The sequence below is a fragment of the Oncorhynchus mykiss genome, chromosome 17, assembly GCF_013265735.2.
Source record: "Oncorhynchus mykiss isolate Arlee chromosome 17, USDA_OmykA_1.1, whole genome shotgun sequence".
NCBI classification, from domain to species: domain Eukaryota; kingdom Metazoa; phylum Chordata; class Actinopteri; order Salmoniformes; family Salmonidae; genus Oncorhynchus; species Oncorhynchus mykiss.
In genome coordinates, this window is record NC_048581.1 from 13,429,818 (window position 1) to 13,457,158 (window position 27,341).

A 27,341-nucleotide genomic window follows, 5' to 3' on the forward strand; every position below is an offset into this window, starting at 1 on the left:
ATAGTTCAACAGAATTCCATGTCTGGAAGAGTCTGTTAACACTTTGATATTCAAGCAAGCTTCTTTCTTAACAGTTTATAATGGGTTATAATAGGCCTAGCAAGCTTCTTTCTTAACAGTTTATAATGGGTTATAGGCCTAACAAGCTTCCTTCTTAACAGTGTATAATGGGTTATAGGCCTAACAAGCTTCTTTCTTAACAGTTTATAATGGGTTATAATAGGCCTAGCAAGCTTCCTTCTTAACAGTGTATAATGGGTTATAGGCCTAGCAAGCTTCCTTCTTAACAGTGTATAATGGGTTACAATAGGCCTAGCAAGCTTCTTTCTTAACAGTGTATAATGGGTTATAGGCCTAGCAAGCTTCCTTCTTAACAGTGTATAATGGGTTATAATAGGCCTAGCAAGCTTCTTTCTTAACAGTGTATAATGGGTTAGAATAGGCCTAGCAAGCTTATTTCTTAACAGTGTATATATAACAGGTTATAATAGGCCTAGCAAGCTTCTTTCTTAACAGTGTATAATGGGTTAGAATAGGCCTAGCAAGCTTATTTCTTAACAGTTTATAATGGGTTATAATAGGCCTAGCAAGCTTCTTAACAGTGTATAATGGGTTATAGGCCTAGCAAGCTTCTTTCTTAACAGTGTATAATGGGTTACAATAGGCCTAGCAAGCTTCTTTCTTAACAGTGTATAATGGGTTATAGGCCTAGCAAGCTTCCTTCTTAACAGTGTATAATGGGTTATAATAGGCCTAGCAAGCTTCTTTCTTAACAGTGTATAATGGGTTAGAATAGGCCTAGCAAGCTTATTTCTTAAGTGTATAATGGGTTAGAATAGGCCTAGCAAGCTTATTTCTTAAGTGTATAATGGGTTAGAATAGGCCTAGCAAGCTTCTTTCTTAACAGTGTATAATGGGTTACAATAGGCCTAGCAAGCTTCTTTCTTAACAGTGTATAACGGGTTATAATAGGCCTAGCAAGCTTCCTTCTTAACAGTGTATAATGGGTTACGATAGGCCTAGCAAGCTTCTTTCTTAACAGTGTATAATGGGTTATAATAGGCCTAACAAGCTTCTTTCTTAACAGTGTATAATGGGTTAAAGGCCTAGCAAGCTTCTTTCTTAACATTGTATAATGGGTTATAGGCCTAGCAAGCTTCTTTCTTAACATTGTATAATGGGTTACGATAGGCCTAGCAAGCTTCTTTCTTAACAGTGTATAATGGGTTATAATAGGCCTAGCAAGCTTCCTTCTTAACAGTGTATAATGGGTTACGATAGGCCTAGCAAGCTTCTCTCTTAACAGTGTATAATGGGTTACGATAGGCCTAGCATGCTTCTTTCTTAACAACGGGTTATAATAGGCCTAGCAAGCTTCTTTCTTAACAGTGTATAATGGGTTACGATAGGCCTAGCAAGCTTCTTTCTTAACAGTGTATAATGGGTTACGATAGGCCTAGCAAGCTTCTTTCTTAACATTGTATAATGGGTTATAGGCCTAGCAAGCTTCTTTCTTAACATTGTATAACGGGTTATAGGCCTAGCAAGCTTCTTTCTTAAGTGTATAATGGGTTATAGGCCTAACAAGCTTCTTTCTTAACAGTTTATAATGGGTTACGATAGGCCTAACAAGCTTCTTTCTTAAGTGTATAATGGGTTATAGGCCTAACAAGCTTCTTTCTTAACAGTTTATAATGGGTTATAGGCCTAACAAGCTTCTTTCTTAACAGTTTATAATGGGTTATAGGCCTAACAAGCTTCTTTCTTAACAGTTTATAATGGGTTATAGGCCTAACAAGCTTCTTTCTTAACAGTGTATAATGGGTTATAATAGGCCTAGCAAGCTTCTTTCTTAACAGTGTATAATGGGTTAGAATAGGCCTAGCAAGCTTATTTCTTAAGTGTATAATGGGTTAGAATAGGCCTAGCAAGCTTATTTCTTAAGTGTATAATGGGTTAGAATAGGCCTAGCAAGCTTCTTTCTTAACAGTGTATAATGGGTTACAATAGGCCTAGCAAGCTTCTTTCTTAACAGTGTATAACGGGTTATAATAGGCCTAGCAAGCTTCCTTCTTAACAGTGTATAATGGGTTACGATAGGCCTAGCAAGCTTCTTTCTTAACAGTGTATAATGGGTTATAATAGGCCTAACAAGCTTCTTTCTTAACAGTGTATAATGGGTTAAAGGCCTAGCAAGCTTCTTTCTTAACATTGTATAATGGGTTATAGGCCTAGCAAGCTTCTTTCTTAACATTGTATAATGGGTTACGATAGGCCTAGCAAGCTTCTTTCTTAACAGTGTATAATGGGTTATAATAGGCCTAGCAAGCTTCCTTCTTAACAGTGTATAATGGGTTACGATAGGCCTAGCAAGCTTCTCTCTTAACAGTGTATAATGGGTTACGATAGGCCTAGCATGCTTCTTTCTTAACAACGGGTTATAATAGGCCTAGCAAGCTTCTTTCTTAACAGTGTATAATGGGTTACGATAGGCCTAGCAAGCTTCTTTCTTAACAGTGTATAATGGGTTACGATAGGCCTAGCAAGCTTCTTTCTTAACATTGTATAATGGGTTATAGGCCTAGCAAGCTTCTTTCTTAACATTGTATAACGGGTTATAGGCCTAGCAAGCTTCTTTCTTAAGTGTATAATGGGTTATAGGCCTAACAAGCTTCTTTCTTAACAGTTTATAATGGGTTACGATAGGCCTAACAAGCTTCTTTCTTAAGTGTATAATGGGTTATAGGCCTAACAAGCTTCTTTCTTAACAGTTTATAATGGGTTATAGGCCTAACAAGCTTCTTTCTTAACAGTTTATAATGGGTTATAGGCCTAACAAGCTTCTTTCTTAACAGTTTATAATGGGTTATAGGCCTAACAAGCTTCTTTCTTAACAGTTTATAACAGGTTATATGCCTAGCAAGCTTCCTTCTTAACAGTGTATAATGGGTTATAGGCCTAGCAAGCTTCCTTCTTAACAGTGTATAATGGGTTATAATAGGCCTAGCAAGCTTCCTTCTTAACAGTTTATAACAGGTTAAAGGCCTAACAAGCTTATTAACAGTTTATAACAGGTTATATGCCTAGTAGTTTTTCTGACTGAAAGTCAACATGTTACAGTGCTGATCAAGGAAAACACATTTCTTTGGACATTTTTCATGGTTGTTAAGACTTGTGTGTCTCAATAAAGTTGTATAAGATCCAACTGTTATTTCCTCTGATATTATGTTTTTATTGTCTCCAGGTAAGAAATGAGGATTGTGATCAGATGACTACGGCTACCATAGAGGGACATACAGAACAGAGCGGACGCCTCAACACACTGTTCCCCCTACCTTTTTATTAACATGAAATTCCAGGCTCAGAGTGGATTGTGATGTATTCAAACCCGTTGTGAATCCAGTGTGCACTTCAAATAGTTTTACAAGAGTTCAAAAACGTGAAACGAATGAATAAAGGAGTCTAAAATATCTCCATTGCCAATATGTGGTTGTGTGTTTTCTCTCTGAGTTGATATCAACAGCTAGAACAGTGTATGGTGGTTGTGTGTTTTCTCTCTGAGTTGATATCAACAGCTAGAACAGTGTATGGTGGTTGTGTGTTTTCTCTCTGAGTTGATATAACAGCTAGAACAGTGTATGGTGGTTGTGTGTTTTCTCTCTGAGTTGATATCAACAGCTAGAACAGTGTATGGTGGTTGTGTGTTTTCTCTCTGAGTTGATATAACAGCTAGAACAGTGCTCAGAACAGAATGAGCTCTATTTCATTGCTACCGTTCTATTGTAACAGGCTATGTATAGTTGTACTGGTTTCTCTCTCCACACACTCGTTGGAAGTCGTGCCAGAGACTCTGCTGTTCGTGCTCCATGTGTTAGCTACCTGGATTCAGACTGCGTTCTTGTATTCCAGAGAATAGAGAAGGAGAGGGAGGGGGAGCAGTGCCCAGTCTGTCATTCAGATATTTTGTGTAGTTGTTTTTTTTATACATTAACCCCCTTTCGGTTCTTTTGAAGTCCTGCAGACCAACACACACACACACACCTGTCCTGCAGACACCGACACACACCTGTCCTGCAGACACCGACACACACCTGTCCTGCAGACCAACACACACACACCTGTCCTGCAGACCAACACACACCTGTCCTGCAGACCAACACACACCTGTCCCGCAGACCAACACACACCTGTCCTGCAGACCAACACACACCTGTCCTGCAGACCAACACACACACCTGTCCCGCAGACATACCTCCTGCCCCATCCGCAGACACACCTCCTGCCCCATCCGCAGACACACCTCCTGCCCCATCCGCAGACACACCTCCTGCCCCATCCGCAGACACACCTCCTGCCCCATCCCCAGACACACCTCCTGCCCCATCCGCAGACGCACCTCCTGCCCCATCCACAGACACACCTCCTGCCCCATCCGCAGACACACCTCCTGCCCCATCCGCAGACACACCTCCTGCCCCATCCGCAGACACACCTCCTGCCCCATCCCCAGACACACCTCCTGCCCCATCCCCAGACACACCTCCTGCCCCATCCCCAGACACACCTCCTGCCCCATCCGCAGACACACCTCCTGCCCCATCCGCAGACACACCTCCTGCCCCATCCCCAGACACACCTCCTGCCCCATCCCCTAGCTCTCTGCTTATCGTTCAGGCATCTTGGCTGCCGGTTCTTGCCGTCTCCTCCCGGTAAACAAGACATTGGGACAGACCGGTGTTGAGTGGCCCGGTTCTACTGTGTCCCTGTTTGACGGATATGACGCAGTGCTGCAAGGTGAGCACGCCGATCGTGGCCCCGTCTGGTTCAGTTAAATCAGTGTTGACATCCCACACCCAACTGATGTCTGGGGGTCAAAGGTGACACTAGTGTCCTCTCTCCTCGTTTCCTCCTCAAAACCCATTGGATGAGGAAGTCAGAGGCTCTCCCTTCTGACCTTCTCCAATAGGTTTTGAGAAGGTGAGGAGAGAAAGGATGAGATTTTCCCAGAGTCTCCACCTGCTTTAGAGGTGTGCTCTCCCTTCTGACCTTCTCCTATAGGTTTTGAGAAGGTGAGGAGAGAAAGGATGAGATTTTCCCAGAGTCTCCACCTTCTTTAGAGGTGTGCTCTCCCTTCTGACCTTCTCCAATAGGTTTTGAGAAGGTGAGGAGAGAAAGGATGAGATTTTCCCAGAGTCTCCACCTTCTTTAGAGGTGTGCTCTCCCTTCTGACCTTCTCCAATAGGTTTTGAGAAGGTGAGGAGAGAGAGGAGATTTTCCCAGTCTCCACCTTCTTTAGAGGTGTGCTCTCCCTTCTGACCTTCTCCAATAGGTTTTGAGAAGGTGAGGAGAGAGAGGAGGAGATTTTCCCAGTCTCCACCTTCTTTAGAGGTGTGCTCTCCCTTCTGACCTTCTCCAATAGGTTTTGAGAAGGTGAAGAGAGAGAGGAGGAGATTTCCCCAGAGTCTCCACCTTCTTTAGAGGTGTGCTCTCCCTTCTGACCTTCTCCAATAGGTTTTGAGAAGGTGAGGAGAGAGAGGAGGAGATTTTCCCAGAGTCTCCACCTTCTTTAGAGGTGTGCTCTCCCCACCATAGATTTTAACTGCCTGGCAACCAGACACCTCGCTCCGGACAAACGCTAGGCCACTCCCACAGACGTTAGTTTCCTCTGGTCGCGATCTGAGTACCTCCCCCCCCGATCCTTCACCAAACGCAGACACATTCGGGTCCGTTTGATTGGTCCAGAAACTGATGGGTTGGGCCAGCTTTGACAGAAGAGGAGAGAAGGGAGACAGTGAATGAAAGAATTTGGTATGGGTCCTCGGATCCTCAATTTCTACAGATGCACCATCGAGAGCATGGTTGGTATGGCAACTGCTTGGCATCTGACGCAAGACGCTACAGAGGGTAGTGCGTACGGCCCAGTACATCACTGGGGCAAAGCTTCCTGCCATCCAGGACCTCTATACCAGGTGGTGTCAGAGGAAGGCCCTAAAAATTGTGAAAGCCTCCATCCACCCTTCTCTCTACTACCGCACGGCAAGCGGTACCGGAGTGCCAAGTCTAGGTCCAAAAGGCTCCTTAACAGCTTCTTCCCCCAAGCCATTAGACTGCTGAACAGTTAATCAGATGTCTACCTGGACTATTTACATTCACCCCCTTTTTAACACTGCTGCTACTCTGTTTATTATCTATGTATAGTCCCTTTACCTCTACCTACATGTACATATTACCTCAATTACCTGTTTATTATCTATGTATAGTCCCTTTACCTCTACCTACATGTACATATTACCTCAATTACATGGACTACTCTGTTTATTATCTATGTATAGTCCCTTTACCCCTACCTACATGTACATATTACCTCCATCACCTGGACTAACCTGTTTATTATCTATGTACAGTCACATTGACTCGGTACCGGTACCCCCACACATTGACTCGGTACCGGTACCCCCACACATTGACTCGGTACCGGTACCCACACACATTGACTCGGTACCGGTACCCACACACATTGACTCGGTACCGGTACCCCCTCACATTGACTCGGTACCTGTACCCCCACACATTGACTCGGTACCGGTACCCCCACACATTGACTCGGTACCGGTACCCCCACACATTGACTCGGTACCGGTACCCACACACATTGACTCGGTACCGGTACCCCCACACATTGACTCGGTACCTGTACCCCCACACATTGACTCGGTACCTGTACCCCCACACATTGACTCGGTACCGGTACCCCCACACATTGACTCGGTACCGGTACCCACACACATTGACTCGGTACCGGTACCCCCACACATTGACTCGGTACCGGTACCCCCACACATTGACTCGATACCGGTACCCCCACACATTGACTCGGTACCGGTACCCCCACACATTGACTCGGTACCGGTACCCCCTCACATTGACTCGGTACCGGTACCCACACACATTGACTCGGTACCGGTACCCCCACACATTGACTCGGTACCGGTACCCCCACACATTGACTCGGTACCGGTACCCCCACACATTGACTCGGTACCGGTACCCCCACACATTGACTCGGTACCGGTACCCCCACACATTGACTCGGTACCAGTACCCCCACACATTGACCCGGTACCGGTACCCCCACACATTGACTCGGTACCGGTACTCCCACACATTGACTCGGTACCGGTACTCCCTCATTATTGTTATTTTGTCTAACTTTTTCTTTATGTTGTATTCATTTTGTTAGCAAATATTTTCTTACTTAACCAACAATAAAAAGGGATTTTTTAAGGGATTATAAGTAAGCATTTCACGGTAAGGTCTACTACACCTGTTGTATTCGGCCCATGTCACAAATACAATTTGATTTGAGAAAGAGAGAGAGATGGTGAAGTGACTTTGGGGTTTCAGTCCTGACTGATCCTAAATCTCTAAGGGGTCTGAAAGGGGAGGGCAGTCTACATTATCCGTCAACTCACTTCTCACCATCTGGACACAGAATGGGTTGTTGACGAGAAGGTGTGGGTCATGGGGGAGAGGCGCGCGACCGGCTGTCACCTTCCTCCTGGGTGTGACAACCATCATTTAGGTTAAGAGGCCACGCCCACAAGAGGGTGAAAACAAATACACAACCAGGGGAAATGTCTGGCTTCTGAATAAACAAACGGAGGGTCTGTCCTGGGAGATCAATTACGAAATAAACGTTATAAAGGTGTTAACTTCCTCATGTGATGGCCAATTAAAGCCTAATCCTGGCATCCCAGTACGAAAATATCGCGCCATGAAATATGAATTATCACTTGTTGACATCCTAAATGTGTTTTTATTTTATTTATTTAACCTTTATTTAACCAGGTAATACAGTTAAGAACAAATTATTATTTACAACGACGGCCTTGCAAAAGGCCTCTTGCGGGGACGGGGGCTGGGATTAAAAATACTAAAATAAATAGAGGACAAAACACACATCACGACAAGAGAGACGACGCTACATAAATAGAGACCGAAGGCAACAACATAACAACACCAAAGGGAACAACCTGGACATGAGGGGGCGTGCCGTGTGAGTGTTGTTGGTATTACTGTCCTCGTGGGGACCAGAAGTCCTCACAAGAATACTAAAACAAGAAACATTCGGACAATTGGGGACATTTCGCCAGTCCCCACAAGGAGAATTGATATTTCAGGTTTAGGGGTTAAGGTTGTATTAAGGGTTAGGGAAAATAGAATTTTGAATGGGAATCATTTGTTTGGTCCCCACAAGGATAGTAAAACAAACGTGTATGTGTGTGTGAAACTCACGCCTCTCAAAGCACCAGCCCACGATAACGATTGGTTTGGGGGAAAGAAAAAGGGGGAAACGTTTGAATAAAACCCCTCTGGTGCCTGCCTGGTGGTATGAATGTAACTGCGACCAGGACAGCAGCAGCAAGTGATGCCATCTGTCTTATCAGCGCTGAGGGAAAACCGTTGAAAACCGTTGGATATCTCAAGAAATAGAAGGGGGATGCAAGCACTTTTTGGTGAATCACTAAAATGAGCTTGATTTGTATTTTTATCCGCATTTTTACATTTTACGAGTGACTTCAAAGTTGTTTTCTATTTTTTTTAATTGTTTAATATAGCCTATATTTTTTTATTTGAATTGCATTGCTTTCCCCCCCTAATGGATGGAATTGAAGGCGAATGACGCACCACACTGAAATTATTTAAATGTTTTACGTGTTCTAGTGTGGAGGCATTTTGGAGTGGTCGGACAGCCCACGTCAAGCTCTAGAACCTTTAGAACACCTGATTCTTCTGTCGATAACACACCGATGCCAAGTGGAACTCTTTCTCTCTCTGTTTACATTTTACTCTCTTAGGCAATTCATCCACTGCAACTTTTTCATTTAGCTCACCAGACCAGACGCACTCTTGTTTAGTTTTTACCCCAAGGAACTATTAAATCGTTTTTCCCTTTTAAGGTTTTTGAAATGACGAGCCAAAGTACTGAGAGAAGTAGGCCTCTAGGGACTCTGGCGTTGCTCCGTTCCGCTTTGCTGTTGGGTCTTCTTCACATTGGTGCACCAGAGGCGAGGAGGCTACGGGGCAGCCGCGCGCAACACCGGAGAGCCTCGGCCATGCCGTCCCCAACGTTAACATACAGGGACCGGGTAGTAGAGGGGACCGGAGCCGGTGAGAGCTTCCCGTTAGACTTCACCGCTGTCGAGGGGAACATGGACAACTTCATGACCCAAATTAAAAACCTGGCGCAGTCGCTGTACCCGTGCTCGGCGCAGAAGCTGGACCAGGACATGAGGCTGCACTTCTTGGACAATTCCTCTGCGACGTGTAACGATGGATCTCCAGCGGGGTAAGTGGAAGACTTTCAAGTTCGACGTTTAAGTTCTGAATTGGCCCGAATTAAAGTCGCCCTAAACTTAACTTTTCAATATTTCACAAGTAGCCTAAACTCACATGACAATCACATACTTTTGTTGTGCGTTTTGACTTTGACACGTTTCCAGTTGTCTATCAAACTCTCAATGGTTGAGTGAAGTCCATCTATCACCACCACAACAACAACAACTTCTCCTGCCCTTCATGTCAATCCGAATGTGACCTAAATGGATCAAAAATGACACGATCAAAAGACGGGCGCTTTCTGAGATCTATGTCGGAGCCCGAGAGAGAGAGGGAGCCCGGACCGCGAGATCAGATGCCTTTCATCAATGGAACATTTGACAAAAGGAATTTTGCGGAAGGAGAGCACGCGAGGCCACAGTGAAATGTTTTTCATGTACAGCAGGCGACAGGCAATGTATAGCTTTAGTGGTGGTTGGTTGGTTGTTTATTTAGTGGCGTTTATTTGCGTCACAGGTCTAGGATCAGCTTACCCTCCCCAAACCCATATAACCTCAACCGTTTTGAAGGGAAAACGCAAGACCGACTTCGGATCAGAGTCTATAGGGACAAATCTGCGTGCGTCATTATCTTGTAGGCTACTATCCTTGTAGCCTTTGGCTTTATCCAAATGGTTTTCTAGACCGTGCGTCATGATATTGCGCATTTGGAGAGAGACGTGAAATTGAGGAGGGGACGCTATATTAGAACGGAATGTAGCGACGCTAATGGATGATTGTGATGAAAGACTGTGTGAAAGTAAAAACATTCCACGAAGCGGAAGCCCTGTTGTCCTCTCAGATCCACTTCCAGCCGCGACAGGTGCCCTGTTGTCCTCTCAGATCCACTTCCAGCCGCGACAGGTGCCCTGCCCTGCAGGAAAGCGCCATGACAGTTATAGGTTGATAGTGACCAATGGAACAAACATGAGCCGATGGGAAGAAAATAGGGTTTATCCTCAGTGTGAAATTCCAACGTTTTGGTCAAATAACTGTGATAATTGACTTTGTGAAGTAGTGCTTTGAAATCCTTATGTTGTTTCACACCATGGTTGCCAGGTGTTGAGAGAGAAAGACTGCCTTTTGCCAGTTGTATTTTGTCTTCTCCAGTGTGAGAACAAGCTCACAAGTCAACTGAAGGTTGAAGAATAGAATAGGCCCTATGAACACAGTGTTATTCATCTTTAACATGACAATTCCATTATGAATCAACGGGAGAGAACCAGAAAGAGAGCGAGATTCAGTTGATTCATCACAACGGAACCTCTCGTGATCCTACTCTATCCCAAATAAAGACCTCAGACCCACATCGCTTTACATAGAGAGGGGGAGAGAATCAGCATAACAGCAATTCTGAGTGTCTCCTCTCTCCATCGATGTGACTGTGTGTGTCAGCAGCATCCCAAACTACAAGAGACCTGGTCTGAGACCGCTCTGGGCACGTATGCATGCCTGCTCTATCTGACAACCAGTAGAGAAAATTACAACCGGCGCTTATCCCTCCAACCACAAATTGCTAATTTCTCACGAAGGACCCAACCCTCTCTCAACCACACAGTCTGCCCTCGAGAGTTACTGCAGAGATCCATCCAGCACACTGAACTTTATCCAAATACTCCACAACATTGCAATTGCATCTCTGTTGACCAATTGAACCTCACTATAACTTCCAGCCCGGACTGGATTAGCTGTTGATACCTAGCAGTACCTAGCATGCTTGCTAACACACACATGAGGGCGAAGATAGCATGGCTATATGTATAGTGGATCACTGCTGCTAAGGCGACACTTCTCCCGCGGTCATAGGCATGTGTGTGTGAAAACCCTTTAGGGGGTGGGGGAGGGTATTTCTCCACAGCCTAGGGGAGTTATTAAGAACAATGTGTCTGAGGATGTGAGGAATTTACTCTCCCCGTGTTTCTTAATCACAAATGAAGCTTCTGACGTTGATTTGTTTGCACTACTTGAACCCAACCTGGCGTCCCCTCTCTACTCTCTCCTGTTTCATTTATAAATGTTCAACCTGGCACCCCTCTCTACTCTCTCCTGTTTAATTTTTAAATGTTCAACCTGGCGCCCCTCTCTACTCTCTCCTGTTTCATTTATAAATGTTCAACCTGGCGTCCCCTCTCTACTCTCTCCTGTTTCATTTATAAATGTTCAACCTGGCGCCCCTCTCTACTCTCTCCTGTTTCATTTTTAAATGTTCAACCTGGCGTCCCTCTCTACTCTCTCCTGTTTCATTTATAAATGTTCAACCTGGCGCCCCTCTCTACTCTCTCCTGTTTCATTAATAAATGTTCAACCTGGCGCCCCTCTCTACTCTACTCTCTCCTGTTTCATTTATAAATGTTCAACCTGGCACCCCTCTCTACTCTCTCCTGTTTCATTTATAAATGTTCAACCTGGCACCCCTCTCTACTCTCTCCTGTTTCATTTATAAATGTTCAACCTGGCACCCCTCTCTACTCTCTCCTGTTTCATTTATAAATGTTCAACCTGGCGTCCCTCTCTACTCTCTCCTGTTTCATTTATAAATGTTCAACCTGGCGTCCCCTCTCTACTCTCTCCTGTTTCATTTATAAATGTTCAACCTGGCACCCCTCTCTACTCTCTCCTGTTTCATTTATAAATGTTCAACCTGGCGCCCCTCTCTACTCTACTCTCTCCTGTTTCATTTATAAATGTTCAACCTGGCGTCCCCTCTCTACTCTCTCCTGTTTCATTTATAAATGTTCAACCTGGCGCCCCTCTCTACTCTCTCCTGTTTCATTTATAAATGTTCAACCTGGCGCCCCTCTCTACTCTCTCCTGTTTCATTTATAAATGTTCAACCTGGCGTCCCCTCTCTACTCTCTCCTGTTTCATTTATAAATGTTCAACCTGGCGTCCCTCTCTACTCTCTCCTGTTTCATTTATAAATGTTCAACCTGGCGCCCCTCTATACTCTCTCCTGTTTCATTTATAAATGTTCAACCTGGCGTCCCTCTCTACTCTCTCCTGTTTCATTTATAAATGTTCAACCTGGCGTCCCTCTCTACTCTCTCCTGTTTCATTTATAAATGTTCAACCTGGCGCCCCTCTCTACTCTCTCCTGTTTCATTTATAAATGTTCAACCTGGCGTCCCCCTCTCTACTCTCTCCTGTTTCATTTATAAATGTTCAACCTGGCAAACCAAAGTTAAAAGTCAGATTTTTATAAATTAGTTAATTTTCTCTTTGTCTGTCTGTCTGTCTGTCGCTTGCTTGCTCTCTTTCAATTCAAGGGGCTTTATTGGCATGGGAAACATGTTAACATTGACAAAGCAAGTGAAATAGATAATAAACAAAATTGAAATAAACAATACAAATGAACAGTAAACATTACACTCACAGAAGTTCCAAAAGAATAAAGACATTACAAATGTGATATTATGTCTATATACAGTGTTGTATCAATGTTAAAATCTCCTTTTCTCTGTCTGTCAGTGTCTCTCTCTGTCTCTCTCTCTCTCCATTCTACCTTTCCAACAGCTGTCCAGTAGAGACACAGTTGATCCTCTTTAACCTAAAACACCTGGCATATCTCTCACTAATGGAGATGGATAGCTGCAGAACAGGAGTCTGTTCATGCCATCACCTGCCTGCTCATAACAACACGAGTGTGTGTCTGTTTCACACAACCTCACACATGCAGCCCAAAGACGTGTCTGTCCCCTTGTTTATGTGTGTGTCTGAGTGTCTGTGTGTCTGCCAGGCCGGACCACTAGTCATCAGTCATCAGTAGTGTAACTCTCCTGTGGTGAGGACTTTCTATACACACTAATCCATTCCTTAATATAATGGCCCTGGGTTCCTTTGATATAGGCATCCAAACAGGCCCCCGTTGAAAGGGTGTTTTAGGCATCTGAATGGGCTCTGTCTGTCTGAGTGTTTTAGCTGGAAACCAGAGACAAATGTTTCAAGTCTAGTTCAAAGCAGAAGCCTAAAGGACCTCACACGTTCTGGAGCCGTCTATAACACAAACCCAACCAAGTGTGTGTGAATGTAGATTCTCAGAAATACATACTCTCTCTCTGTGTGTGTGTGTGTGAATGTAGATTCTCAGAAATACATACTCTCTCTGTGTGTGTGTGCGAATGTAGATTCTCAGAAATACATTCTCTCTGTGTGTGTGTGTGTGTGTGTGTGTGTGTGTGTGTGCGTGCGTCGGGGTCTGCCAACACTGCTTTCCCCCCCAGTCTAATAAAAAAAAATCCCCAATTGACATTGAACTATGTGATTCTGTCAGATGGCCCACTCTGAAGAAGAAAAGGGGAGTGAGGGAGAAACACACACACACACACACACACATACACACACATACACACACACACACCCACACACCCGTAAAACAGGTTGTTTTTGTATTGTCCTGTACAGGTACTACATCAAGGAATCTAAAGGCAGCAAGAGATGGCTGATATTCTTGGAGGGTGAGTTGAGAGGTTTAAGACTTCCAAACGCTCTGGTATTTGTCTGTTGTGTATTTCAATCCAAGGCACGTTACAGGGCAGAGCGCTGTACAGCCGACAATGTGCCTCTTAAAGTTTATGTACGTTTGACTTGACAATCACTGTGTTTATCGTGAATGTGAGCTGCACAAGTGGCAGAGAAATGACCGTTAAAAGGTGGAGTGTGCTGCTCTATAACCGGCCTTGGATTGGACCCTGGTGCTGTGTTGTTGTTGTTGTTGTTCTTCTTCTCTGTGTAGGTGGATGGTACTGTGTGTAATGTTGTTGTTGGTCTGTGTAGGTGGATGGTACTGTGTGTAATGTTGTTGGTCTGTGTAGGTGGATGGTACTGTGTGTAATGTTGTTGGTCTGTGTAGGTGGATGGTACTGTGTGTAATGTTGTTGGTCTGTGTAGGTGGATGGTACTGTGTGTAATGTTGTTGGTCTGTGTAGGTGGATGGTACTGTGTGTAATGTTGTTGGTCTGTGTAGGTGGATGGTACTGTGTGTAATGTTGTTGTTGTTGGTCTGTGTAGGTGGATGGTACTGTGTGTAATGTTGTTGGTCTGTGTAGGTGGATGGTACTGTGTGTAATGTTGTTGGTTTGTGTAGGTGGATGGTACTGTGTGTAATGTTGTTGTTGGTCTGTGTAGGTGGATGGTACTGTGTGTAATGTTGTTGTTGGTCTGTGTAGGTGGATGGTACTGTGTGTAATGTTGTTGTTGGTCTGTGTAGGTGGATGGTACTGTGTGTAATGTTGTTGGTCTGTGTAGGTGGATGGTACTGTGTGTAATGTTGTTGTTGGTCTGTGTAGGTGGATGGTACTGTGTGTAATGTTGTTGTTGGTCTGTGTAGGTGGATGATACTGTGTGTAATGTTGTTGGTCTGTGTAGGTGGATGGTACTGTGTGTAATGTTGTTGGTCTGTGTAGGTGGATGGTACTGTGTGTAATGTTGTTGGTCTGTGTAGGTGGATGGTACTGTGTGTAATGTTGTTGTTGGTCTGTGTAGGTGGATGGTACTGTGTGTAATGTTGTTGTTGGTCTGTGTAGGTGGATGGTACTGTGTGTAATGTTGTTGTTGGTCTGTGTAGGTGGATGGTACTGTGTGTAATGTTGTTTGTCTGTGTAGGTGGATGGTACTGTGTGTAATGTTGTTGTTGGTCTGTGTAGGTGGATGGTACTGTGTGTAATGTTTTTGGTCTGTGTAGGTGGATGGTACTGTGTGTAATGTTGTTGGTCTGTGTAGGTGGATGGTACTGTGTGTAATGTTGTTGTTGGTCTGTGTAGGTGGATGGTACTGTGTGTAATGTTGTTGTTGGTCTGTGTAGGTGGATGGTACTGTGTGTAATGTTGTTTGTCTGTGTAGGTGGATGGTACTGTGTGTAATGTTGTTGTTGGTCTGTGTAGGTGGATGGTACTGTGTGTAATGTTTTTGGTCTGTGTAGGTGGATGGTACTGTGTGTAATGTTGTTGGTCTGTGTAGGTGGATGGTACTGTGTGTAATGTTGTTGTTGGTCTGTGTAGGTGGATGGTACTGTGTGTAATGTTGTTGTTGGTCTGTGTAGGTGGATGGTACTGTGTGTAATGTTGTTGTTGGTCTGTGTAGGTGGATGGTACTGTGTGTAATGTTGTTGGTCTGTGTAGGTGGATGGTACTGTGTGTAATGTTGTTTGTCTGTGTAGGTGGATGGTACTGTGTGTAATGTTGTTGTTGGTCTGTGTAGGTGGATGGTACTGTGTGTAATGTTTTTGGTCTGTGTAGGTGGATGGTACTGTGTGTAATGTTGTTGGTCTGTGTAGGTGGATGGTACTGTGTGTAATGTTGTTGTTGGTCTGTGTAGGTGGATGGTACTGTGTGTAATGTTGTTGTTGGTCTGTGTAGGTGGATGGTACTGTGTGTAATGTTGTTGTTGGTCTGTGTAGGTGGATGGTACTGTGTGTAATGTTGTTGGTCTGTGTAGGTGGATGGTACTGTGTCAACAGACAGACTTGTGACACCAGGTACCAGACAATGAGAAGATTCATGAGCTCCCTCAAGTGGCCACGCACCAGAACAGGTCAGCACACTGTTATAAACACTTATTACAAGTTCATAACATGTTTATTAATGGTAATAGCGAGCAATACTGTTTCTATAACTTCTGCTATTCATGTTCAGAGTCAGACTTCACCAGAACACTGTACAACATGCTTATAACATGTTTATGAACTAGTAATAAAACTAGTATTAAGTGTTATAACCAGTCAAAATTAGGCTTATGATTTGTCTGTTCAGGGAGCTGCTGAAAAAACGAATTGACTCTTTAAAAATCATTGGTCCAGTACAGGCTGTAGAGGGAAAAGATCTCAGGCCATATAAATGTTAGTGTTTCCCATTAATCAGTAGAACTCAGTCAGTCTGTCTGTTTTAGTTACCAAAATTAATCTCACACTCACAAGTACCTCTTTCTTCTCCCTCTCTCCCTCTCTCCCTCTCTCTCTCTCTCTCTCTCTCTCTCTCTCTCTCTCTCTCTCTCTCTCTCTCTCTCTCTCTCTCTCTCTCTCTCTCTCTCTCTCTCTCTCTCTCTCTCTTCATTTCCATGGGTCTTTATCCCCCTCTCTCTCTTCATTTCCATGGGTCTTTATCTCTCTCTCTTCATTTCCATGGGTCTTTATCCCCCTCTCTTCATTTCCATGGGTCTTTATCTCTCTCTCTTCATTTCCATGGGTCTTTATCCTCCTCTCTTCATTTCCATGGGTCTTTATCTCTCTCTCTTCATTTCCATGGGTCTTTATCTCCCTCTCTTCATTTCCATGGGTCTTTATCCCCCTCTCTTCATTTCCATGGGTCTTTATCTCTCTCTTCATTTCCATGGGTCTTCATCTCCCTCTCTTCATTTCCATGGGTCTTTATCTCTCTCTCTTCATTTCCATGGGTATTTATCCCCCTCTCCTCATTTCCATGGGTCTTTATCCCCCTCTCTTCATTTCCATGGGTCTTTATCCCCCTCTCTTCATTTCCATGGGTCTTTATCCCCTCTCTCTCTTCATTTCCATGGGTCTTTATCCCCCTCTCTTCATTTCCATGGGTCTTTATCTCTCGCTCTTCATTTCCATGGGTCTTTATCCCCCTCTCTTCATTTCCATGGGTCTTTATCCCCTCTCTGTGGTTCTCTGTCTCCAGGTACAGGTATTCTGTCTCCTCAGCCAGAGGAGAACCCCTATTGGTGGAATGCCAACATGGTGTAAGAACTCCATCCTCTTTTCTCTTCGTTATTTGACTCCTTCTTTTCAGTCACCTCTCTCTCCTATCGCCCTTCTCTCCTATCGCCCTTCTCTCCTATCACTCTTCTCTCCTATCGCCCTTCTCTCCTATCGCCCTTCTCTCCTATCACTCTTCTCTCCTATCGCCCTTCTCTCCTATCGCCCTTCTCTCCTATCGCTCTTCTCTCCTATCGCTCTCTCTCCTATCGCCCTTCTCTCCTATCGCCCTTCTCTCCTATCGCCCTTCTCTCCTATCGCCCTTCTCTCCTATCGCCCTTCTCTCCTATCGCTCTTCTCTCCTATCGCTCTCTCTCTCCTATCGCTCTCTCTCCTATCGCTCTCTCTCTCCTATCGCCCTTCTCTCCTATCGCCCTTCTCTCCTATCGCCCTTCTCTCCTATCGCCCTTCTCTCCTATCGCTCTTCTCTCCTATCGCTCTCTCTCTCCTATCGCTCTCTCTCTCCTATCGCTCTTCTCTCCTATCGCCCTTCTCTCCTATCGCTCTTCTCTCCTATCGCTCTTCTCTCCTATCGCTCTTCTCTCCTATCGCTCTCTCTCCTATCGCTCTTCTCTCCTATCGCCCTTCTCTCCTATCGCTCTTCTCTCCTATCGCCCTCTCTCCTATCGCTCTTCTCTCCTATCGCTCTCTCTCCTATCGCTCTCTCTCCTATCGCTCTTCTCTCCTATCGCTCTCTCTCCTATCGCTCTTCTCTCCTATCGCCCTTCTCTCCTATCGCTCTTCTCTCCTATCGCCCTTCTCTCCTATCGCTCTTCTCTCCTATCGCTCTCTCTCCTATCGCTCTTCTCTCCTATCGCTCTTCTCTCCTATCGCTCTCTCTCCTATCGCTCTTCTCTCCTATCGCTCTTCTCTCCTATCGCCCTTCTCTCCTATCGCTCTTCTCTCCTATCGCTCTTCTCTCCTATCGCTCTCTCTCCTATCGCTCTTCTCTCCTATCGCTCTTCTCTCCTATCGCTCTTCTCTCCTGTCGCTTTTCTCTCCTATCGCTCTTCTCTCCTATCGCTTTTCTCTCCTATCGCTCTTCTCTCCTATCGCTCTTCTCTCCTATCGCTCTTCTCTCCTATCGCCCTTCTCTCCTATCGCTCTTCTCTCCTATCGCCCTCTCTCCTATCGCTCTTCTCTCCTATCGCTCTCTCTCCTATCGCCCTTCTCTCCTATCGCTCTTCTCTCCTATCGCCCTTCTCTCCTATCGCCCTTCTCTCCTATCGCTCTTCTCTCCTATCGCTCTCTCTCCTATCGCCCTTCTCTCCTATCGCCCTTCTCTCCTATCGCCCTTCTCTCCTATCGCTCTTCTCTCCTATCGCTCTCTCTCCTATCGCCCTTCTCTCCTATCGCCCTTCTCTCCTATCGCTCTTCTCTCCTATCGCCCTTCTCTCCTATCGCTCTTCTCTCCTATCGCTCTTCTCTCCTATCGCTCTTCTCTCCTATCGCTCTCTCTCCTGTCGCTCTTCTCTCCTGTCGCTCTTCTCTCCTGTCGCTTTCTCTCCTATCGCTCTTCTCTCCTATCGCTCTCTCTCCTATCGCTCTTCTCTCCTATCGCTCTTCTCTCCTATCGCTCTTCTCTCCTATCGCTCTTCTCTCCTATCGCTCTTCTCTCCTGTCGCTCTCTCTCCTATCGCTCTTCTCTCCTATCGCTCTTCTCTCCTATCGCTCTTCTCTCCTATCGCTTTTCTCTCCTATCGCTCTTCTCTCCTATCGCTCTTCTCTCCTATCGCCCTTCTCTCCTATCGCCCTTCTCTCCTATCGCCCTTCTCTCCTATCGCTCTTCTCTCCTATCGCCCTCTCTCCTATCGCTCTTCTCTCCTATCGCTCTCTCTCCTATCGCTCTTCTCTCCTATCGCTCTCTCTCCTATCGCTCTTCTCTCCTATCGCCCTTCTCTCCTATCGCTCTTCTCTCCTATCGCCCTTCTCTCCTATCGCTCTTCTCTCCTATCGCTCTTCTCTCCTATCGCTCTCTCTCCTATCGCTCTTCTCTCCTATCGCTTTTCTCTCCTATCGCTCTTCTCTCCTGTCGCTCTCTCTCCTATCGCTCTTCTCTCCTATCGCTCTTCTCTCCTATCGCTCTTCTCTCCTATCGCTCTTCTCTCCTATCGCTCTTCTCTCCTATCGCTCTTCTCTCCTATCGCTCTTCTCTCCTATCGCTCTTCTCTCCTATCGCCCTTCTCTCCTATCGCCCTTCTCTCCTATCGCCCTCTCTCCTATCGCTCTTCTCTCCTATCGCTCTTCTCTCCTATCGCTCTTCTCTCCTATCGCCCTTCTCTCCTATCGCTCTTCTCTCCTATCGCTCTTCTCTCCTATCGCCCTCTCTCCTATCGCTCTTCTCTCCTATCGCTCTCTCTCCTATCGCTCTTCTCTCCTATCGCTCTTCTCTCCTATCGCTCTTCTCTCCCTTCTTGCATATGTGTGTTTGTTTATGGTGTTTGTGTATGAAACGGTTGGTGTTTTCTCTTGTCAGAGTGTGAGTCAGTAAAGTTGTGCTGCAGCTCTTTACCAAACAACCTCTTCCTCCCTCTGACTGGAACACTCTGAGTCTCTGTGTGTTATGGTTTTCTAACTCTGTCTGTCTCTGTCTGTCTGTCTGTCTGTCTGTCTGTCTGTCTCCCCCTGAGGACTCTGTCTGTCTGTCTGTCGATAATTAGATAATTAAATCATTCAATTGTAATTACTTTGCCACTATGGCCTATTTATTGCCTTGCCTCCCTTATCTCACCTCATTTGCACACACTGTATATAGACTTTTTCTACTGTATTATTGACTGTATGTTTCCATGTGTAACTCTGTGTTGTTGTTTGTGTCGCACTGCTATGCTTTATCTTGGCCAGGTCACAGTTGTAAATGAGAACTTGTTCTCAACTGGCCTACCTGGTTAAATAAAGGTGTTCTCAACTAGCCTCCCTGGTTAAATAAAGGTGAAATATATATTTTTTAAAGATAATAAACAATAAAAATGAGTTCCAAAATAATAACGACATTTTAAATGTCATATTATGTCTATATACAGTGTTGTAACGATATGCAAATAGTTAAAGTACAAAAGGGAAAATAAATAAGCATAAATATGGGTTGTATTTACAATGGTGTTTGTTCTTCACTGGTTGCCCTTTTCTTGTGGTAACAGGTCACACATCTTGCTGCTGTAATGGCACACTGTGGTATTTCACCCAGTAGATATGGGAGTTTATCAAAATAGTTAAAAAATTATTTGTGGGTCTGTGTAATCTGAGCGAAATATGTGTCTCTAATATGGTCATACATTTGGCAGGAGGTTAGGAAGTGCAGCTCAGTTTCCACCTCATTTTGTGGGCAGTGAGCACATAGCCCGTCTTCTCTTGAGAGCCATGTCTGCCTACGGCGGCCTTTCTCAATAGCAAGGCTATGCTCACTGAGTCTGTACATAGTCAAAGCTTTTCTTAAGTTTGGGTCAGTCACAGTGGTCAGGTATTCTGCCTCTGTGTACTCTCTGTTTAGGGCCAAATAGCATTCTAGTTTGCTCTGTTTTTTTGTTAATTCTTTCCAATGTGTCAAGTAATTATCTTTTTGTTTTCTCATGATTTGGTTGGGTCTAATTGTGCTGCTGTCCTGGGGCTCTGTAGGGTGTGTTTGTGTTTGTGAACAGAGCCCCAGGACCAGCTTGCTTAGGGGACTCTTCTCCAGGTTCATCTCTCTGTAGGTGATGGCTTTGTTATGGAAGGTTTGTGAATCACTTCCTTTTAGGTGGTTGTAGAATTTAATGGCTCTTTTCTAGATTTTGATAATTAGCGGGTATCGGCCTAATTCTGCTCTGCATGCATTATTTGGTGTTTTACGTTGTGCATGGAGGATATGTTTGCAGAATTTTGAATGCAGAGTCTCCATTTGGTGTTTGTCCCATTTTGTGAAATCTTGGTAGGTGAGCGGACCCCAAACCTCACAACCATAAAGGGCAATGGGCTCTATGACTGATTCAAGTATTTTTTTAGCCAAATCCTAATTGGTATGTTGAAATTTATGTTCCTTTTGATGGCATAGAAGGCCCTTCTTACCTTGTCTCTCAGATCGTTCACAGCTTTGTGGAAGTTACCTGTGGCGCTGAAGTGTTTAGGCCAAGGTATGTATAGTTTTTTGTGTGCTCTAGGACAACGGTGTCTAGATGGAATTTGTATTTGTGGTCCTGGTGACTGGACCTTTTTTGGAACACCATTATTTTTGTCTTACTGAGATTTACGGTCAGGGCCCAGGTCTTGACAGAATCTGTGCAGAATATCTAGGTGCTGCGTTAGGCCCTCCTTGGTTGGGGACAGAAGCAGCAGATTATCAGCAAACAGTAGACATTTGACTTCAGATTCTAATATGGTGAGGCCGGGTGCTGCTGACCTTTCTAGTGCCCGCGCCAATTCGTTGATATATATGTTGAAGAGGGTGGGGCTTAAGCTGCATCCCTGTCTAACCCCACGACCCTGTGTGAAGAAATGTGTGTTTTCTTTTGCCAATTTTAACCCCAGACTTGTTGTTTGTGTACATTAATTTTATAATGTCGTATGTTTTTCCCCCAACACCACTTTCCACCCATTTGTATAGCAGACCCTCATGCCAAATTGAGTCAAAAGCATTTTGGAAATCAACAAAGCTTGAAGATCTCTCTCTCCTCTCTCTCTAGGTTCATCCCATACTGCTCTAGTGATGCCTGGAGTGGAGCCTCAGCAAAGACTGACCAAAGTAGGGAACATGGGTTCAGTAGATAGTGCACTCTATAGGGAATAGGATGCCTCTTTGGAAAAACACTGTGCATTTTATTTCAAACAATTCAAGACATTTAAGTGATAATTCCTGATAATGCCTGTCAGTTCGGTTGCCAGAGACGAGACCCATTCGTTCGTTCTATCAGTTTGGTTGCCAGAGACGAGACCCATTCGTTCGTTCTATCAGTTTGGTTGCCAGAGACGAGACCCATTCGTTCGTTCTATCAGTTTGGTTGCCAGAGACGAGACCCATTTGTTCGTTCTATCAGTTTGGTTGCCAGAGACGAGACCCATTTGTTCGTTCTATCAGTTTGGTTGCCAGAGACGAGACCCATTTGTTCGTTCTATCAGTTTGGTTGCCAGAGACGCGACCCATTTGTTCGTTCTATCAGTTTGGTTGCCAGAGACGCGACCCATTCGTTCATTCTATCAGTTTGGTTGCCAGAGACGAGACCCAGTCGTGGGTTCTAAATGTTCTATTGCCATACTGGCTGGTAACGTTCTGATCCCTTGCTTGCCAGCTGGCCAACTACATTTATTTGGATACTTCCACAACAATGAGCTAATGAGGCGCGATTTCACCTGACATAGAAAATGTGCTCTCTCGCCAGGACACTGTTGTTCAGAGGAGCTAGCCAACAACACAGCTGACACAATCACTTCAAACTGGAACTGGAAAGACTGCAAACTAGCTGCACTTTGTTTCAACTGATATCTATTGACATTTCTTTGTATAGACAGTGGGGAGAACAAGTATTTAATACACTGCCGATTTTGCAGGTTTTCCTGCTAAAATACAGAAAATCACATTGTATGATTTTTAAGTAATACAAATTAACTACTTAAAAATCATACAATGTGATTTTCTGGATTTTTGTTTTAGATTCCGTCTCTCACAGTTGAAGTGTACCTATGATAAAAAATTACAGACCTCTACATGCTTTGTAAGTAGGAAAACCTGCAAAATCGGCAGTGTATCAAATACTTGTTCTCCCCAACGTATACACCAAAAAATATGCTGATTCATTATTTCGACTGGCTGAGAAAAGCTTCCTGTCTGTCTCATCCTGAAGCGTTCATTACTATGGGACAGCTGGAGATCGAATTTCAATATTTAAACAATGTTGCAAATGTCAGAGAGACAGACAGCAAGGTTTATACACATCTCTGTTGTTGAAAACTAAATGTTAGTCTGAAAGAAATGTGAGAATCTCTAGATGCTTTTTATAGTGGAGATCAAGTTTATAAATTGCCTGGCTGGGCTGATGAGACAGTGGATTGCACAGTCAGATGGAACAGAGTAAATAGACATTTCAACATCATAGATTTAGCTGGCGGTAACTTGTGGAATAGACACCGGCTGGAATGCGGTTTTAACCAATCAGCATTCAGGATTAAACCCACCGGTTGTATAACAAGCTATCAATCAATGTGTCTACTGCGCCTGTCTTCATGTTTCTCTCTGTGCAGGTGACTATGCGTTCATGGGCTCAGTGATCATTAAGGAGGTGGTTAATGAGCTGCTTACTAAAGGACTGGACAGCGCTAAGGTCCTGCTACTGGCTGGGAGCAGGTCAGTACACTGTGTGTGTCTGATAAAATCACCACAGTCTCAAACTTTTTAACTTTACTTACTTGTTTGGACATCTGTCTGTTTCTCCCTCAATCTGGACCTCTCCAACTCTCCTTATTCCCCCTCTCTGGGTTACTGAATGTTTACACTCTCTCCCTTTCCTTTCTCTCCCCACTCCCTCTCCCCTGCAGTGCGGGGGGTACAGGTGTACTACTGAACGTGGACCGTGTGGCGGAGCACCTGGAGTCCCGGGGACACGGGGAGATTCAGGTCCGGGGTCTGGCTGACTCTGGCTGGTTCCTGGATAACAAGCAGTACAGATCTACAGACTGTCACAGCACCATCAGCTGTGACCCTATTGAGGCTATCAGGAGAGGAATCAGGTGAGAGAGAGAAGAGAGATGGCAGAGAGGAGGGAGGGAGGGGAGAGAGGAGGGAAGGAGGGAGGGGAGAGAGGAGGGGAGGGAGGGAGAGAGGGTGGAAGGGGGAGAGATAGAAGGAGGGTGGAAGAGGGAGGAAGGGGGAGAGATAGAAGGAGGGATGGGAGGGAGGGAGGGAGAAGGAGGGAGAGAGTAGGAGGGTGGGGGAGAGAGGTAGAGGGAGAGACAACGAGTGACCATACGAGTGACAACGGTGACTATACTTCCTGTTTCCTGTCTAGGTACTGGGGTAGTGTGGTGCCAGAGAGCTGCAGACAGACTCACATAGGAGAGGAGTGGAACTGCTTCTTCGGATATAAAGTCTACCCCACGCTCAAGAGTAAGAGTGTTTCTAGTACTCTCTCTCTCTCTCTGTCTCTCTCTCTCTCTCTCTCTCTCTCTCTCTGTGTGTGTGTCTCTCTCTCTCTCTCTCTCTCTCTCTTCCCCCTCTCTCTCTGTGTGTGTGTCTCTCTCTCTCTCTCTCTATAGCACTGTCTCTTCTCTCTCTCTTCTGTGTGTCTCTCCCTCTCTCACTCACACTCTCTCTCTCTCTCTAGCACTCTTTCTCTCTCTCTCTAGCACTCTCTCTTTCTCTTCAGGTGCAGTGTTATTTGATGAGGCCCAGTTAACAGTAGACCCCCCCCCTCTAACCCCTCTCTCCTCCCTTCCCCCTCTCCCTGCCCCACTCCCCCCCCCTAACCCCTCTCTCCTCCCTTCCCCCTCTCCCTGCCCCACTCTCCCCCCCCCCCCCCCCCCCCCCAGTGGTTATTTGATGAGGCCCAGTTAACAGTAGACCCCCCCCTCCTCTCTCTCTCTAGGTCCAGTGTTTGTGGTCCAGTGGTTATTTGACGAGGCCCAGTTAACAGTAGATGCCCTCCCTCCCCCCCTCTCTCTCTCTAGGTCCATTATTTGATGAGGCCCAGTTAACAGTAGATGCCCCCTCCCCCTCTCTCTCTAGGTCCAGTGTTTGTGGTCCAGTGGTTATTTGACGAGGCCCAGTTAACAGTAGATAACATCCACCTGACTGGTCATCCGGTCCACGAGGGACAATGGAGATACATACAGAATCTGGGCAATGAGCTGAGGAACACACTCAAAGATGTCCCGTAAGACACACACACACACATTGGATAGTATACACAGAGACACACACACACACATTGGATAGTACACACAGAGACACACACACACACACACACACAATAATGTACAAACACACACACATACCATAACTTCCTGTTTTATTCGCTAAAGAATGTTTTATGTTATGTGGAATGTTAACTCTCCTCTGATCACGTTGATTGATCTGTCTGTTCTGACTGCTAGGGCCCTGTTTGCTCCAGCCTGCCTATCCCATGAGGTCATCACCAGGAAGTGAGTGAACAGTCACTGATCATCATTTCTCCTCAGATTAGACATATCATAACTGGGTCTCAGATTAGACATATCATAACTGGTTTTTAGATTAGACATATCATAACTGGGTCTTAGATTAGACATATCATAACTGGGTCTTAGATTAGACATATCATAACTGGGTCTTAGATTAGACATATCATAACTGGGTCTCAGATTAGACATATCATAACTGGGTCTTAGATTAGACATATCATAACTGGGTCTCAGATTAGACATATCATAACTGGGTCTTAGATTAGACATATCATAACTGGGTCTCAGATTAGACATATCATAACTGGGTCTTAGATTAGACATATCATAACTGGGTCTCAGATTAGACATATCATAACTGGGTCTTAGATTAGACATATCATAACTGGGTCTTAGATTAGACATACCATAACTTCCTCTTAGATTAGACATATCATAACTGGGTCTTAGATTAGACATATCATAACTGGGTCTCAGATTAGACATATCATAACTGGGTCTCAGATTAGACATATCATAACTGGGTCTTAGATTAGACATATCATAACTGGGTCTTAGATTAGACATATCATAACTGGGTCTCAGATTAGACATATCATAACTGGGTCTTAGATTAGACATACCATAACTGGGTTTTAGATTAGACATATCATAACTGGATCTTAGATTAGATATATCATAACTGGGTCTCAGATTAGATATATCATAACTGGGTGTCAGATTAGACATATCATAACTGGGTTTTAGCTTAGACATATCATAACTGGGTCTTAGATTAGACATATCATAACTGGGTCTTAGATTAGACATATCATAACTGGGTCTCAGATTAGACATATCATAACTGGGTCTCAGATTAGACATATAACTGGGTTTTAGATTAGACATATCATAACTGGGTCTTAGATTAGACATATCATAACCTTAATTTGGAGCTTTGCAAAAAAATGAGTACCTCTCCCATTTCTAACCTCCTTTCCGCTCCTCCCGGTTACCATAGTTACTGGATGGACATCCAAGTCAAAGGAACCTCCCTCCCCAGAGCCCTACACTGCTGGGACCGTGGTCTCCACGACAACAACCTCCACCAAAGATCCTCCAACAACGACACCCATGGCAACAATCCTAACCCCACCCCCAACAAGGCTCTGCCCCCAGCTTCGCCTCCGAGGCGCTGTCCTCTGCGTCTGATTGACAGCTGCCCCTGGCCTCACTGTAATCCCACCTGTCCCACTATACGAGATCAGATCACCGGACAGGAAATGAGCGTGATCCAGTTCCTGAAACACATGGGGTTTGATGTTGCCAAGATGGCCCAGCAACAGGGCATGGACGCAGGGAAACTGCTGGGGATGCTGAATAACGGGAACTGAGCAGGGAGAGACTCACACAGGTAGCTGAAATGAAACGCTCACACACACACTCTGACACAGCAGGGCCATAGAACGCTTTGGTGGAGATGAACGGAACTCAATGCAACAGAATAGAAACAGAACTGAACTCTAAGCAACAGGACTGAACTCTAAGCAACAGGACTGAACTCTAAGCAACAGGACTGAACTCTAAGCAACAGGACTGAACTCTAAGCAACAGGACTGAAGTCTAAGCAACAGGACTGAAGTCTAAGCAACAGGACTGAAGTCTAAGCAACAGGACTGAACTCTAAGCAACAGAACTGAACTCTAAACAACAGAACTGAACTCTAAGCAACAGAACTGAACTCTAAGCAACAGAACTGAGCAGAAAAAGTTACTGTGCTAAACTGAACTGGACTCGATGGTGCACTATATTGTGAATAGAGTGCCATTTGGGACGCAATCTGTTCGTTTTAAAGTAAATAAGACAACGGACTTGTGGATTTAGAAAATATATATATGCATAATAGGTGTAGAAGTTGTGTATGTATATGAAGTAGAATCCTCCGACTGTAATGACTTGATAGACTTCAATGATCATTTTGATCAATGCTACAGAAGATACAGAATCAAGCTTCTGATATGGAAGGCAATACAGCGAGCCCCTCATAGGCTGCGTTTACACAGGCAGACTAATTCTGATCTATTTCCACTAATTGGTCTTCTAACCAATCAGATCAGGGTCTTTTCCCAATAATTGGGCAAAAGACCAGA

General features: G+C 44.8%; 3 protein-coding genes across 3 annotated transcripts in view; all 3 read left to right on the forward strand.

Moving 5' to 3' along the window:
- The window catches only part of LOC110493312 (tether containing UBX domain for GLUT4), a 49,661-nt gene extending 46,176 nt beyond the window's left edge, over positions 1 to 3,485 (forward strand). Inside the window, exon 17 of the mRNA XM_036948025.1 lies at positions 3,245 to 3,485. Within this exon, the coding sequence (XP_036803920.1) occupies positions 3,245 to 3,255 (11 nt within the window). The 3' untranslated portion in view covers positions 3,256 to 3,485. The remainder of the gene's footprint in view (positions 1 to 3,244) is intronic.
- LOC118940024 overlaps positions 1 to 27,341 on the forward strand; it is a 1,007,326-nt gene that overhangs the window by 7,155 nt on the left and 972,830 nt on the right. The window lies entirely within an intron of this gene.
- LOC110493320 (palmitoleoyl-protein carboxylesterase notum1a-like) lies at positions 8,408 to 26,939 on the forward strand. The gene is made up of 11 exons (XM_036948061.1): positions 8,408 to 9,349; positions 13,779 to 13,831; positions 15,810 to 15,905; positions 17,012 to 17,072; positions 21,747 to 21,805; positions 23,299 to 23,401; positions 23,593 to 23,784; positions 24,063 to 24,160; positions 24,779 to 24,926; positions 25,147 to 25,194; positions 26,213 to 26,939. Exons 1-11 carry the CDS (start codon positions 8,970 to 8,972, stop codon positions 26,583 to 26,585), a joined length of 1,611 nt encoding a protein of 536 aa, XP_036803956.1. The 5' UTR covers positions 8,408 to 8,969; the 3' UTR covers positions 26,586 to 26,939.